General features: G+C 45.1%; 1 protein-coding gene across 1 annotated transcript in view; it reads right to left on the bottom strand.

Annotated features, from left to right (window-relative positions):
- MAP1A (microtubule associated protein 1A) overlaps positions 1–13,313 on the bottom strand; it is a 35,947-nt gene extending 22,634 nt beyond the window's left edge. The window contains exons 1-2 of the mRNA XM_081888274.1: positions 13,182–13,313; positions 5,286–5,387 (exon numbers count right to left, since the gene is read on the bottom strand). Coding sequence (XP_081744400.1) covers positions 5,286–5,387; positions 13,182–13,311 — 232 coding nt within the window. The 5' untranslated portion in view covers positions 13,312–13,313. The remainder of the gene's footprint in view (positions 1–5,285; positions 5,388–13,181) is intronic.
- Between the last annotated feature and the right edge of the window lie 3,574 nt (positions 13,314–16,887).

Below are 16,887 nucleotides of genomic sequence, written 5' to 3'. Positions count from 1 at the left end.
GCTTCTGCCTGTCAAGCCCAACTCAAACCTGGTCTAAATTAAGGTATCCAGGGAGATGTCCAACCTGGTCCAGGCAAGGGATGCATTTAGTGGACTAGTTCTGCTAAGGTTAACAAGAACAGAAAAGCAGTTAAAATGTTGCTGTTCTTACTGATTAATTAATTTACATGTAGCACCACCATTAAGAAATCACCATTAAAAAACATTAATTCTTAATGCTGCCATTTCTGAGGTCTTATTCTTCTTTTGTGTAGAGGCTGGCCTGCTCATCTTACTCAAGATGTGGAAGATCAGATATTCTCCCAGAATATCTCTAGTGGTGGCAAACACACTTCAATTGTGCTTATCTGTCCAGCACTGAGAAAGCTGAACAGGGAGACTGGGACATCATCTCCATCAGTATAATGCATTCCACCGAATGCAGCAAAACTCCAGGAAATTAAGACATCTACAGAACAGGATATCCAGCTGATTCCTGACAGATGACCAGCACATAAAAACTTGGTGCCTGTGAGGGTAGAGGTGCGATTTTCAGCTTGGGAAATACAATTGTGTCTTAGAAGGGCTTTGTATATAATGGAATTCCAGCCTCTTCAGGCAAGAGAGTAATAGGGAAAATTTCATGCCTCACCTACAGGAGTTGACAGGTGCCTATAACTGACTTGGAAGTGCATGTACTGAGCTGCAATGAGTACACAATCCAGGGAGGTTCTATATGGAAGTGTGTGATACTGGCTTATCTCATAAGAAACAACAATTGCAAAAAATATTACTTCACCCCAACTCCCCAATAAACATTGTATTGGTGTGTCATCCTCCTTCCCTCTCTTTGCAAAGATCAGGGGTGAGTACAGATCTGCATGAAGGCAAAACAGCACCATCCACTAGGGATGGGTGGGTATCATTATTTCAGTTTATCAGTTTTCCAGTCTTAAATTCAGATTTCCATAGATTAAATTCAGATTTCAGATTGCTTCATATCCATGGAACCTGTGGTCACGGAATCTGTGGTCAGTTGGCAAATAAGGCATAAGGAGAGTAGGAGGTGGGCAGCTTGGCCTCTGTGCTGCTGTCTCCTCCTCCAGTCTCTCTTGATCCATTTCACTCCACTTTTTCCAGCGAAAGAGAGACACCCAGATACAGAAAGGAAAGAGATGACCATTGTGTTGATAGGCTAAATTGCTCGAGGGATGAAAGTAAGAGTGACCTATAGAAATTTATGGAGAAGTCCAATATTTTAATATAGATAGATTTGGGCAGCAGTGTGTCCATCCACCCTCCAAAAAAATGTTAGAGCAGAAACTCTTTCCTTTATTGCAAATTCATTTCTTATTTAGTGTGAAACATTTTTAAATTATCCCTGCTAATACAAACTCCAAAGCAAATACTGTTCATTAACCCCTTGGGGGGGGGTTGTGGCTAGCAGGGAGTGGCAGCGCAGCTCACACTGAATCCTACGGTTTCCAAAAATAGGGGTCTAATACTTGTCCACAGCTGTTAGGCCCCTGTTGCAGGTTGGGTGGAAGCTGAGAGTGCAGCTTACACTTTTGCCATGATATCCATCATTTTATGCTTGCATTGCAGATTGAGCTGGGAAGCATTAAAACAAGGAACAGCTCACTGTTATACCCCTATTGCTGACTGGAAGACTGTGGCAGGACAGAGTAGTGTATGGCAGACCTTCAATGCTCTTAATATTTCAGGTCACCAGCAGGGCTGAGACAGATTTGGATTCTCATATTTGTCAGGTTGCAGCAAATCTGTGATACACTCAGCTCTCCATCGTGGCCTAGCCAAGCACTCGGCTGCGTGTAGAAGATGTGGGACATTAGCAGCCAAACCTTAGAAATACATATTCTTGCTAGTTAGCATGAGAAGGGGCTAACACCACAGAGCTGTATTGTTGACAGGCAGATGCTCAGACCATAGAAATACAACTGGTAGACATTTCCCCCTCCTCTGCTGTAGAAGGCGCATGTAGCATTTCCTGCTTCTTCCCCCCTCCCTTTCTTTCTTTGACAAGCGTTGGATACATACAAAGCTTTGGGCACATGGCTGAGGCTGGTTATACTGTAGATATGAATACATGTTTTACCTGCATAGTTTTTACTGCTGCCTTTACTGTGAACCAGTGGAAGGTTATAAAGTAAGTACCGTAAATCTTGTTTTAAACTTACTTTACAAGTTGTTTCTTGATTCTTTGTTAAGTGGGGTAAGAAACAGAAAACCAGGTTATTTCATAGCTGAACTTGCTCAAAAGTAGGCTTTACTGTGGAATTTAAAAGTAGGCATTAAAGTAGACCCTCCTTCTATGGAGCTTTTTAAGCAGAGGTTGGATGACCATCTGTCATGGATGACCCTTGGGATTCCTTCCAACTCTACAATTCTATGATTCTACAGCCTAATTCTTATGCTTTAAATTTTTGCTGCCAAGGATGGGATTTTAAAACTCTGTTCAACCTACACACGTGGGAGCCAGAATGGATAAATTGCAGTTAATATATCCTCTCCTACCCATAAAACTCATCCTACAGAAGCCTCCTGTTCCATTGACTTGCATGGAGACTTTGAAATGTTAAAGAGGTGATGACACATGAGATGAAATCTCCAGGGATCTTGCAGCCCAGAACCTGTTAGAAGCAAGATTGAGCTCTGTGTAGATCTAGCCATGAACCAAAGGCCAGGATACCATGGGTAATGAGCTGCACACAATCTCCTGACTCTCTTGCTATCCTTCCATGAAGGGAAAGCACCAGGAGACAGGCCTGTTTACATCTTTTCCTGCATCTCTGACTTCTTGCATTCTTCAGGGTTGTCCCGCCTTGCTTTAAACAAGCTGCTTCCCCAATTCTTTCGTCAGCACTGACCATGGTTGCATGTAAAGAAGTGGATGTCAGTCACCAGAGCTTAGAAAAATAAATGAGACATCAACAAAGAGTGTTGTGGCAGTGCACACTCTTGGAAGTGCAACACTCTTTGTTGACATCTCTTTCTTTCTTAGTTCAGTTTGCTCTTTGAGATGTAGTAACATCCTTCCATGAATTAACTCCTGTGGTTTTGAAGTCTCTTTTCCATGGCTACCTCTTCTCAGGTTTCTCCTTCTGTTTGGAGACCTGATAGTTCTCTGTTCTCAGCCTCCTCCCTTTTGTCTCTTCTAGGCTACCTCTATGGCATTATGCTGATGATAGCTAAATTGATCTTTCCACCCTTCTCTCTTTATTCCTACAAGGCCAAGGGCCTTTTGGCACCATCCTGAAGAATGCCGAATTTCAGGCTGCATCTTGGGGCGGGGAGAGCACTGACCAGGGCAGCAGCTTCAGCTTTATTTAAAAAAAGAAAAAGAAAAAAAGAATAGTTGTAGGCAGTGCTATTTTTCTAGAAAAAGAGGTGCCGGAACTCACCAGGAACACCTCCCCTTGTTCTCTTATAATGGCAATGGGCCCACCTGAGAGGTGCCAGAACTAAGCACTGGTTGTAGGAGATGTTGGCTCAGAAGAAGCTGCCAACACCCTGCTTCCGTCTCCTCAGGATGCCTACCATGACCCTGAACCCAAGCCGTTACCAGGAATCTTGAAGCGGAAGTGGAGAAGCCTGCTGCACCAGGCATAGCAGGAATACAAACAGAAAAGGGGCTAAACTTCAATTCCCAACAATGAGCCTTAGTCTGTATCTGACCGCCCTGTCACAGACAACTCCACAAAGATGGCACTTCCGGAGCCTGATTACCACAAGGAACCCTTGACACCCCACCCCTACCCCACTCTCAAGCACGGGCGATACAGAAAGCGGGAGAGGATGATGATAATAATAATAATAATTATTATTTATTTATATGCCACTCATTTGGATTCGGTTAACCCAGCCACTCTCAAGGTAACAGGGGTGATAGGTGCGATCCAGGCCAAAGGACTGGCTTCAGGGAGTCTCCACTCTTGGGGATCTGGGGGAGAGACTGAAGGAGTGGGGAGATCTGGCCCAAGACCAGGGGTCCTCAAACTACGGTCCATGGGTCAGATCCGGCCCGCCAGGGTCCTAAATCCAACTTGTCCGGCCATTGCAGAACCCAAAAGAGAAGAGGAAGCAGCGGAGGGGAGGCAAGGAGAGTGTTTATGAGGCACCTGCTGCCTGCCTCAGCCCTCCCACTCCTCCTCAGCTGGGCTGCCCTCCTCCTGCGAACAGTGGTGGGGGTGCAGTGGGGCCGGACCATGCAGTGGCAGTGGAGCCTCCTTCCTGTGAGGAGAAGCAGGGGGGCTCACCTCCTCATCCCCCCCCTCACTTGATGGGCAGGTGTTTTATTTTGGGGGGGTGGGGGAGGAAAGGTGAGGAGGGTTCTCCCCCCTTCTACAACCACTTCCCTCCTAACGGTCAGGAAAGGGGAGGGGGTGAGCCGGATGTTTAGGGGGTGCTGTTGGGTGGGAGGTTGTGTGGAGCAAACACCCCCCTTCCCCAATGCTGCTCAGGCCCCATGCTGACAAGCTGCGTGGTCTCCACTGTCAGCTCTCGACTGCCATAGCCTTGGGGTGGGATAGCAGGCATCTCTTTCCCTCCCTCTTGCTCCCACAGGAATATCTCGCCCTTTCCCCTTCAAAGGTGTGTGTATTGAAATGGGAGTTTGTGTGTAACAGCACATTTTCGTAGCCTTTGGTGGCCTAACCCCAAAATATTATATGCAAATGCAGGAACTTCGAGAGGGGATCCCTCTACCCCACCTCACCCCCAGCTTGGGCCTGGCTTGTTTATGTTGATTAAAATTGTTCTTCATTTGAAATATTGTATTGTTTTTTCCTGTTTTTTGTGCACTACAAATAAAATACTTGCAGTGTGCATAGGAATTCGTTCGTGTGTTTTTTCAAACTATAGTCCAGCCCCCAACAGTGTCTGAGGGACAGTGAACTGGCCCCCCGTTTAAAAAGTTTGAGGACCCCAGCCCTATACAAACATAAAATGTCAGTGGAGTGCAGCCTCTCCAAGCTGCCAGTTTGGAGCTGTCCATGGTGCTGCGACTGAAGCCTGAGGCTGCTTCCTAGCCCCCAACTTGGATTCCCTCCCCCAACTTGGAGGACCCAATTGTGCCCCATAGACTCTCCCTTGGAGCTGGGTCAGATGCCACTAGCATCCCAGTGCACTCTAGGAAAGAGTAAGGCTGGCAGCAAACAGAGCTCTGCTCCTATTTCTGAAGCCACCAGGAGACAGCACATCACCCCAGAAGCCTCCCTCAAGGCTGACAGTAGCTCTGGGCACAAATGCAAATCTCAAAAATTAAGATAAACAAGGTGGGCACTGACCTTTGACCTCTGATGAAAAATGTGCAAGATGACGTGTAACAAACAGTCTCAGTTGCTGATTAAGGTCACAGGAAGAGAGGTCAATGTCCCATGAGCGAAGACCTGTTGAGAGAAAGGGAGAGAGGAATGAGTTCATGTGCTCTCCTGGAAGAGACCAAAGGTCTACACTATGATTCTGAGGAACACAGGCCTGACTTGTACCTTGGGTGAGGAAGTGGGTTTGACCACCCAGTAGGAACAAGAGTCCTTTTCTGTGCATTGGATGCTTTGCTCCTTGGATGAGAGTCCAACTCTAGTCCAAGCTTCTACTGCCTAATCACTTTCCCAAAGCCCCTGAGCATCCTGATAGCCTCAGAGTTTGCTCTTTAATCCATGTAATCTATGAGGGCTAATCACCTTCCTATCCCAGCAGGGTGCTCAGTCTGTCCTTCCAAACAGAAGTTTAGCCTCTCCAGGTAATCCATGTGGCTTCCCCATCGTGCTGTGGGAGTCACCTTCAGGTCCATGAGGTGAGTTTCTTCCACACTGTCCAGAGAATATTCCTTCATAGGGACTGTTTGCCTCAGCCAAATGGCACTATGGAAAGCTGAAGAATGGGCTTGTGTATGTCCTATTTCATTTAGCACAGATTTATACTACACTGCAGTCATGTACATTGCACTGACCAGCTTCATCAATACTGATCAGCTTCATCAATGCTGATCAGCTTCATCGATGTTGCCTTGCTAAAGCAGTTTTAGTCCTAAAAGTAGGCCAGAAGTGAGATGAAAGAAGTCCATAACATCAGCACCATTTAGAAATATTTGGAGCCAGGTCCTTACCACCAATTCAAGCACCTGTATCAATGAGTAAGGCTGGACACACAAAGAACTGGAAGGTACCTCAGCTCAGCCCCACTTGTTAGTCTACTGCTAAAGCATTTATGATGGGTGACCATACAACTTGCACTAAAAAATCAAGGAGAGCCTTCCAAGGCAGTCTCTTTTTTATTATTTTTTTAAAATATTTATTGAAGTTTGACAATTACAAAGAAAGAAAAACAAACAGTAATAATAATAGAAAAGATTACAATACTTCAAAAATACAGGAAAATACAATGCTAAAAAAGAGAAAAAAAGAAAAAAGAGAAAAAAGAGAAAACCCAAAAACAATACAGCTAAGCAATAACATTTAAAAACAATAACATCCAGTATTTTCATATCTTTATCTTTCATTTACTTATTTCCATGACTTCCTCACACCTCCTTTTTTGTATTCTTAATTCATAATTGTTTCAGCAAGTCCTTTCCCTCTTTCTCAAATTTTATTCCATAATTTATCTTAACGCAATTTAACCTTAAATTATACACTTTAACCCATTAACAATCCATTTTAACTTAATTCTTTATAACCTTTCTGCTAAGACCACGTAGGTCCATTCCAGCATCTTTCTAACATTCATTAATTTTACAATACTTTTTAAAATATACTTTAAATTTTTTCCAATCTTCTTCCATCGACTCTTCTCCCTGGTCTCAGATTCAGCCAGTCATTTCCGCCATTTCCATGTAGTCCATCAGTTTCATCTGCCATTCTTCCCTGGTGGGTAGATCTTGCGTCTTCCAATACTTTGCAATAAGTATTCTTGCTGCTGTTGTGGCATACATAAAGAAAGTTCTATCCTTCTTTGGCACCAATTGGCCGACCATGCCCAGGAGAAAAGCCTCTGGTTTCTTCAGAAAGGTATATTTAAATACCTTTTTCATTTCATTATAGATCATCTCCCAGAATGCCTTGATCTTTGGGCATGTCCACCAAAGGTGAAAGAACCTTCTGTCTCCTTACATTTCCAGCATTTATTATCAGGCAAATGGTAATTTTTTGCAAGCTTGACTGGTGTTATGTACCACCTAGAGATCATTTTCATTAAATTCTCTTTAAGGCATTACATGCCGTAAATTTCATACCAGTGGTCCATAACTGTTCCCAGTCAGCCAACATAATATTATGTCCAACATCTTGTGCCCATTTAATCATAGCTGATTTCACCATTTCTTCTTGAGTATTCCATTTCAACAGCAAGTTATACATTCTTGACAAATTCTTAACTTTAGAGTCTAACAGTTCTGTTTCCAATTTGGATTTTTCCACCTGGAAACCAATTTTTTTGTCCAAATTATATGCCTCCATTATTTGATAGTAATGGAGCCAGTCTCGCACTCTATTTTTTAATTTTTCAAAACTCTGCAATTTTAGTCTGTCTCCCTCTTGTTCCAAAATCTCCCAATACTTCGGCCATTCCAAGGCAGTCTCTTTCACCACTGAAAGCTCTTTCTAACGGTTAGTAGAAATCCTGTTTCCTATAATTTTAACCTATTAGTTCAGGTCCTATTCTCTGGAGAAATAAATTGCTCCATTATCTATGTGACACTCTTTAAGTATATGAACATGGTTTTGTCTCATCTCACCTCTTAATCATATCTTCTCCTGGCTAAGCATACCCACCTCCTTCATCTTTTCCTCATAGGATGTGGTTCCCAGGGGCCTCACCATCTTTGTTGCCCATTTCTGGACACATTCCAGTTGGGCACTCCTTCAGCTGCTGTGCCCACCACAGCTGGACACAGGTAGGTCTAGATGAGGTCTGACCAAAGCAGAATAGGGTGCCATCATTAGTTTTGTGGTGTGGACATTTTATACATTAGTTAATGCAGTCTAGAACTGTATTGGCTTTTTTAGTTACTGCATTGGATTGCTGATTTATATTTAGCTCATGGTGATGGTCCAAGGAAGGTTTATTTGGCAGCAGCTTCCAACAGAGCACAGAAGTGGGAAACTTTGTCTCTCCATGCATCTGTCTGCACCCTCTGGCTGCAACAACTGAAACTCATCCAAGCAAGTGCTACCAGATGCAGCCAAGGGAGCAGCCCATATTTTTACAGTATTCAGAACCCAATTTGAAGTTATTTGTAAGTAAATTACAGTGGACTACTGAAGATTTATGACCACGAGCTCCCTGGAGTACCAGGGGACTGACCTAGAGCTAAAGTATTTATTTTTTCTAACACTATTGGGCTTAATTTGTTTGAATAGACCGGGGGGGGGGGGAGGAAGGGGGGGAAGAACACCTTTCAGTGTAATGGGGCACCCTGAATGAAATGCATCTCTTCTACACTGGGCTATCCAGCCTCAGGTTCTGGTCAAAATTGTACACAGAATATTCCAATTTCAATAAAGACTAAATGAACTGGGATAATAAAGAATGAAACTGGGACCACCCAAGTCAGGCTCTCTAGTGGATTGTAGTTTTTAAGGTTATTTAAAATGTACAAGACATACACAAAAGAAACAAGCATGTTCAATTTGAAAATGACAGAACAATTTAAGACCAAACAATATGCACTAATTTCAGTTGCATACATTGTCATCTACACTCCATACAAAACAGATTTCCTCATTATGTTCCCTAACATTCAGTTTATCATGGTGCTGCTGGAATGAATGAAGTGAAATAGTGGGAATCAGGAAAACATCCCTCAAGGACCTTCAAGTCTTCCTTGAATTTAGGAGAGGAGCTAATTTTTTTTTAAAAAAAGCTATTTTTATTAAAGCTTGAAAAACAAACAAGGAATAAACAATATAAAGAATTCAACATTAAATTTCCAGCATTTTTAAACATAAAAGCTAAAATAAATAAGTTACAGAAAAAGAAGGAAAAAAGAAAATACTTCCAATTCTCCATCTATTAGTTTTAAAAGCTTGTGCAAAAACTTACTCCATAATAACATCCAACTCTTCTACTTTACATAAACCAACTTTTTTCAGTCTTCAAAATGTCAACAATGACTTTTCTCTAACATGTCAACTTTGCAATCTCAGCCAAATCCATTAATTTCAATAACCATTCTTTCATAGTAGGTAATAGTAAGTTCTGTCTTTGTTGTGCTTATTAAAATCTCACTGCTGTGATCATATATTGTATTCCATATACTTTTTCTAGTTGTACAGCCATTAGTCCCAGCAGGAAGAGTTCTGGTTTCAGGTGAACAAGAGGAGCAAATAGTTCTGAATAGGTGTCAGAGGTCAGTAATGGATCGGATGGGGGCTTATATACTATGTGAGTCCAGGCAAGGCAAAACTGCTGTGGAGAGGAATTTCATCTAAACCAGAATGGTATAGAAGTTAAGAGTGTCAGAGTAGGACCTGGGAGACCAGGGTTCAAATCCCCAATGGCCATGATGATCACTGGGTAACCAGGGGTCATCACTGCTTCTCAACTTAACCTGTCTCACAAGGCTGTTGTGGGAATTAAATGAAGGAGGGGTATGATGTAAAAGGTAAAGGTAAAGGTACCCCTGCCCGTACGGGCCAGTCGTGACCGACTCTGGGGTTGCGTGCTCATCTCGCTTAAGAGGCCGGGAGCCAGTGCTGTCCGAAGACACTTCTGGGTCACGTGGCCAGTGTGACGAAGCCGTTTACCTTCGGTACCTATTTATCTACTTCCACTTACAGGTGCTTTCGAACTGCTAGGTGGGCAGGAGCTGGGACTGAACGACAGGAGCTCACCCCGCTGCAGGGATTTGAACTGCCGACCATACGATTGGCAAGTCCTAGGCACTGAGGTTTTACCCACAATTCCACCTGCGTCCCTGGGGTATGATGTACACCACCTCAAATTCCATGGAGGAAATGGAGAGTTATAAATGCAATAAATTAATAAACAAATAAAATGTGACTAGGAAGCAGTTTTGGCCTGTTCTGAATGGGATTATACACCCCTTAAGGATCAAGCACAGAATTTTGGAGTGCTGTTAAATCCTTCTAATAGTTTGGATATCCTGGGGCATCTGCATCATCAGACTAGTCAGGTTCACTAGCTGTGACCCCTTGCCACTATTGCCCATCTATCTTTAGATTATATTTGAAGACAATGCAGAAATGTAAAATGCTGCAGTTTAGGTTACTGCTTGGTACTAGTAATGAGGAACACACCATTATGTTCAAAAATAGCTCCAAATTTCCTATTTCCCCAGGTAAACTGCTAGTCTTAACCTTTAAAATCATTTATGCCTTAGAACCTTGGTGTCTGGAAGACCACCCACTCCTATGCAAACCTTCCTCTGCCTATAGAAGCAAGGCAGGTGGTAGCTGGAGAGATTATGTCCCATCACTGCAATGCCCTCCATATACAGCTGCTCCACACGTTTGCTAAGTTTTCAGTGCCAGATAAAGACTGTTTCATTTGTAGGAGCTTTTCATGAGCAACATTTTAATTTTATTTGCTGAATTGTGTACAGCCTGTTTTATCTTCCTTGTTATGCTGTTCAACTTATTTTATTTCCACTGATCTTTTGAGTTAAAAATTAATAATAATGTGCTATTCCATTTACAGTACATTGTGCTCTGTTTTACCAGCATTGTGCATTGCTTTAGAAATTATTTAAATTTAAAAACAAGAGATATGCATTTTTGAAATTAAATAAGAATAAAGCAATGCCCTTCCAGACTTACAAAGACAGCCCCTCTCCAAAAACCCTGCAGTGTAAGACTGCTTTAAAAGGATTCAGCCAACCACAGGGGAGGAAAATAATAGAAAAGGAGGTGATCTCCATGTGTCCAAAGGAGGAGTCAACCACAGTGGCAATTCCTCTTTCATTCCCTTGAAATGACCCATTCACATTGACAAGGTGCTACAAATATCACCCTAAGAAGAGACAAGAGGGCTGCCTTTACTCCATTCCTGGAGAATGCCAGGTAAGAAAAGAGCCCTCACCTACTTCCTGCTCACTAAGGAGGCACTTTCCTGCTCACTAAGGAGGCACTTTCATGCTGCTCCTGCTTCACACTCACTGCAGAGAGAAAGTCCAGGAACTAGCAGGAAAGAAAGCTGCACTGCAGCACCAACTACACACCACAGCAGCAGCAGCCGCAGCAGCCACTACCTGCCTCTTTCCAAGCTTGCCAGCTTGCTTCCATCTGCTCCCCTTATGTGCAGCAAGAAAGATGTGGGTTTCCCATAAGTTGCTGAAAATCAGAGCTGCAACTAGGAGGTCCTTGAATAGCACTGCAGTGTCAATCCCATGACACTGATTTGCATTCTTGGGGGAGGGCCAATATGGGACATTTTGCTGGCAGCAGCTGGGCAAGCACCGGCCACACCCTCCAGGCTGCAGAGAAGGGGAACCTTCCTCACTTACCTGGATACACGGTCAGTGCGGTTGCATGCCTTTCCCCCCTGCCAGGCTGGAGTTCCTGAGGAGAGAGGGCATTAAAGGTTCCACTTATTGGGAGTGCACTTACTGTCTCATTCCTTATGCCCTTTGCAGGAATGATTACAGTATATGCTTTGTATTTGTTTACTCCTAGCTTTATCATTCATCATTCCCACCAGTTCAAGCAGCAGCAGCAGCATTGTGCCAGATAAAAATACAACAAGTCAGTTTTCTTAAGAAAAAGTCATACCAGACGAACTTCATCTACCTCCCCGTTTTTACAGCTAACTTGATAGAACAGGGGGATGGTACAAGATGTAGTTTAGCTTATTTTCAGAAAGGCTTCCAACAAGCTCCTCCACAATATTTTTGTTGACAAGCTGCTAAAATGTGTGATAGACTAAGCTTGGGGACTCTCGGACAGAATAGAGACTTCCAGAACTCCTTACCCAAACTCTTTAGACTTTCCCCAAGCCAAAACCCTCAAGAGCTCTGGATCCAGTTCCTCCTATAGGGCTTTTGCCTGGCTGAAATGTGCCCTTGAATTGTGTCAGTGGATGGAGAAGGGTGTGGGGGGAAATCATTGGCTTGATTGTGGCAGGGCTGTAGTCTATTGTACTAAGAAGAGTCACATCTGTTGCTCATTTTGCTTCTAGTCCTGCCCACCTTTGGCAAACAGTTCCCAGAATGCTGCCTATGAAGGTTCCCCACCCCCACATGAAAGACACTGCTACTGTTAGGCAGATGTGTAGCTAGTGGCTCAACAACTTTGTATAAAAGACTTGGGCACAAAAAGTAGAGAAAATGTTCATCAAATCAGTAGATAACACCAAACCAACAAAATTCAAGGTGAGTCTAGCATGATGAAGAACTGGACCAAAGTAACAAATTTAATTTCAACACAGATAAATGCAACATTATGCATTTAGGTAGGAAAATCAAGTTACACAAGTGCAGGATGGAAAGCACCTGGCTTGACAGTAGAGCCAGGTTTCTTAGCACACCATGAGCTAAAATGAGTCAGCAATGTGATGCCGCTACTAAAAAGGCTAATACAATTCTAGGCTACAACAGAAACATAGTGTCTGGATCACGAGAAGCGATGGGACCGCTAAATTCTGCTTTGGTCAGTCCTGTACTACTGTGCACTGCAGCAGTTTAAGAAGAAAGGACTACAGTAATAGACGAAAATGATGACAGTTCCCGGGCTCTCCCATAGATGACAGAGCAAATTTGTCTTCAGTTACTCCCGAACCGGCAGGATCAAAATAGCAAGAAGACTGACCGCCAGGTGGATCTTCCAGGGAGCGGCGCCTCGGGGGCTCCTGCCCAGGCGGCAGCGGGCAACGAGAAGGGTCCGGCCAGAAGAAACCAGCCCAGAGGCTCTGCACCTCACGACCGCTCAGCGAGCTTCCTGCGGCGGCGGCTGGGCCTGGCGACCCGCTTTCCCTTCCTTCTCTTGGCGGCCAGTGTCCCGCCCCCTCCCCGCCACGGACTCTCCAGGGATGGGGACGCCGCCGCTCTTGGGAATCCCGGTCCAGGGAGCGCCGCGCCAGGGCCAGATCCAACCGGTCACGCGCCCCTCAGGGGCTCCCGACGGCGGCTACACAGCAGGCCCTCTCCAGGGTGCTGAACGCGCAGGCGGCGGCGGCAGCGGCTTCCGGCAAGCCTCCCCCTCTCTCTCCCTCCCTCCGCCCGTCCTTACCGCGCTCGAGGCTCCGGCGCAGCGTTTCCCGCTCTTGCTCGGTGCCGACCTCGCCGATCACGGCAAGCACCGCGTGGCCCCGCCGCTGCCTCCCCCGCCTCTCGCTGCCGGGCGCCGCCGACGTCTCCATGGCGACAGGCCCGGCCGCCGGCGTCCCCATAGCAACTGGTTCCCAACTCCGCAGATGCCGCAGCAGCCTCCTGCGCGCGCCTCTTAAGGGGAGAGCCGGCCGCGCGAGGATTGGCTCCTCAGAACGCACGTGCCCTACGAGGCGCTGGGGCGGGGATTCACGTGGCCCCGCCCCCGAGGGCGTCCCCGCCCACCTACCCAGGCGTGCTTAGGATAGGCAGGGCGTGGGCGGAGTCACAGAAGGGGCGGGGCTCTTTCCACTTCCCGCGTCGAACGGGCTGGGAGGGGCGGGGCGGAATTGCATCTTCTGTCGCCTCTCCTGGAGAGATATACACGCACCTTCCAGGACCCGAGGCGATCCCAGCCCCTGTCCTGCAGCCCAACAAGCGCTTATCTCTGTTAGCGGAGCCCCCTCCCCTATGCGCCAGGGTTTGATCCAGCTTTTGCTCCTGCTGCTGGGCTCCGGTGATGTACCCCCAGCCGGCACCGAGGAATGAGGGCGACCCTTCCCTCTTTACATCGGGTGGAGCAAGGGAGAGCAAACCCCTTTGCCTGCCGCGAGAAGGCGACCCCTCCCCGCCGGCCCGAGGTCTGCCCCCCCCCAGTCAGGCCAGCGGCCTCCAAACGAGCGGAGGTGGGGAAGCTGCCTTGGCCCCCCAGCTGCAGCGCCTGTCTACAATGCAGAGTGAGGGGCGGCAACCCGCGGGGCCCCTGCAATGCTGGTGACCCTATAGCCCTCCTCCCTCAGAAGGGCAGCCCTGCCAGCCAGTTCCCCGACCTTCCTCTTTTACCTCCACGCTGGCAGCTGGTGTCCATCCCCAAGGGGATGCAGGTTCTTGGCAGGGCAGAAGGTGGTGCTGAGCATTGGGGGCTTCTTAGCTTCGAAAGAAGAGGCAGCAGAGGAGTGATAGATTATACATGGTGTGGAGAAAGGGGACAGCTGCCTTTTGCCTTCTTTCAAAATACTAGATCCTAGGGACATACAGTGAAGCTGAACACTGGAAGATTCAGGTCAGACAAAAGGAAAAAAAATTCACATGGCATGTAGTTAAATGATGGAATTCACTTCCACAACAATAATTTAATTTTAAAAATATTATTTATATGCCACCCATCTGACTGGGTTGCCCCAACCACTCTGGGCAGTTTCTAGAAAATTATAAAACCACAGTAAAACATCACACACTATAGGTGTGACGATGGACCAGAACTCAGATGCCTTTGAAAGGGAATAAGAAAATATGAAAGACAATCACCTTGTGTTTTGTCTGTTGTCGGACACTCCTTGGGGCACCCGATGGGCCACTGTGGGAAATCAGATGCTGGACCAAATGAGTCCTCAACAGGGCACTTCTAGCTCTTTTTCTTCAAAGAACCTGAAGTGGGCTGCTAATTTAAGCCAGGAAACAGCACTGAGGGGAGAGCTTTTAATTCTCTCCCCCTGCCCTTTCCTCAATTGTAAGAGTATTCCTAATAATAATAATTTTTTTGTGTACCCCGCCCATCCGGCTGGATTTCCCCAGCCACTCTGGGCGGCTTCCAACAAAGATTGGAATGTCATTAAAATGTCACACATTAAAAACTTCCCTGAACCGGGCTGCCTTATGCTGGCATATACACCACTGGAGAGGAGGGTAAATACAAGCACCTGTTGCTCCACACCTTTTGGCAGAGGGAGACGACTTGGGACAGGTACAAATAGCATATGTCCACTAGTGCAATTTCTGTCAATGTGGCAACTATGCTGAAGAAAATTAAAAGACACCAGGTGATCAGATTATACACCTCCCACTTCCCATCTTTGTTGTAAAACAAGGAAGCAAAGGAAGGGACAGCAATAGAACTTGCAGGACCAAGGACAGTTCCCAACAGCAAAGAACTTGCTCTAAATGGTTTCAAGAGCTAAGTACTCCTGATTTTCCATCTCCCAATCTTATTGCCTTTCTCAGTCTTTTAGACAGTCCATATCTATATAGTATATTTACTGTTATATCCTAGTTTGTTATTAACCAATAAATTATGTTCTGTATCAGGGCACCCAGCTCCTCTGGATGGATGACCATGGGGCCTCTGGTGTTCCCTTGTGATCTGTGTCTGATCAATGCATCAGACCAAAGACAAGACAGGGGCCTCCAGTTATAGATTATCTATCTGGTATTGATCCAGGATTAAATCCCTGTGCAGGGAGCTAGAGTACAGCATCATATGAAGGGGCAGAGGTTGTCCACCTCTGGTGGTATGAGGAGTCTCAAACTTGGCCTGAGCTCCTTAGAGAAAAAGAGGAGAGGAAGGAAATAATGTGAAATAAGTAAAAATCCACAAATGTCCACATATCTCTATCTCTCTCTATTTGACAGTCACAGTTCAAGAATCTCCATTCCTGCAGTGTGTAAGTTACTAACTGGAATACACTGAGGCTAGACCAATTAAGGCTGTGTTCATGTGGACATTTACCTGCACGCAGGTTCCACTGATTTTAGTGGGTTTCAAAGTAAACATGCCTTTTATCAGGCTGTATTTATTCAACAAATCTCTTTCTCGTACCCAACAAAACTCCTTAGTGAGCAAACAAAATGTGATTGAACTGGAATTCAGCAGCAATTGAATAGGAGCCTAACTATATTTCTTCCAAAATCTAACTGCTTCAATTTTAATTGGAAAAACAAATGCTTTTTTCCAAAGTAATTATTTATGGAGGCAATGTACAAAGACCAGTATTTCCTGTTTTACCTATCATGCAGGACCTGGTTCCAGAGCCATCTCTTTCTCTTCCAGGAGTAAATGGCATCATAGAGAATTGATGCTTAGAAGGAAGGCAGTTCCTGCCCAGCTCTGCCTCTTTTAGTTTTGGAATACCAGCATTTATTGCAGGAGAAACCAACTATAGAACAAAAATGTCATCTCTTAACAGGTAAAGAACATTCTGTTTATTTTAAGAAACATACTAACTTTTCTTCTTTCTCCTTCAGGTGTTTTGTTTAAAGGGAACAGGCTGCAAACTGGTCTCCGGAGCAGGGTGGGGAAGGCTTCTTCCTAGGATGCAAAACACATCTCTGATGACAAAACCAGACATAGCCCTTCTCCTCCCCGTGTAGCACCTCAGCACTTTAAAATGTGACACAGTAGGGAGGGGCAATCATCTGGTCCCTCTGGCTCAGAAACAGGCAATTACGTAGGAAGAGCCTTGCTGCTGGATGAGGCCAAAGGCCCACCTAATCCAACAGCCTGTTTTCACAATAACCGACCAGTTGCCCCAATGGGAAGCCCACAAGCAGAACTTGAGGGAAACAGGATTCTCCCCACTTGTAATTCCCAGCAATTGGTATCAAAAATCATATAGAACAGCATTACAAAGCATAAAAAATAATAAGTCTTGCTGAAGATGAATCAGCACGGGTTCTCCGTGCACACGAAAGCTTATACCCAGAACAAACTTAGTTGGTCTCTAATTTTTTTATTATATATATATATATATATATATATATATATATATATATATATATATTTCGACTGCGTCAGACCAACATGGCTACCTACCTGAATCATTAACCTTTTAGAGTGTCAATAACTACATTTT

This window comes from Podarcis melisellensis, assembly GCF_964234715.1.
Source record: "Podarcis melisellensis genome assembly, chromosome: 14".
Taxonomy (NCBI): Eukaryota; Metazoa; Chordata; class Lepidosauria; order Squamata; family Lacertidae; genus Podarcis; species Podarcis melisellensis.
Note: the sequence above shows the minus strand (reverse complement) of the source record. Positions and strands in the feature narration are given on the sequence as shown.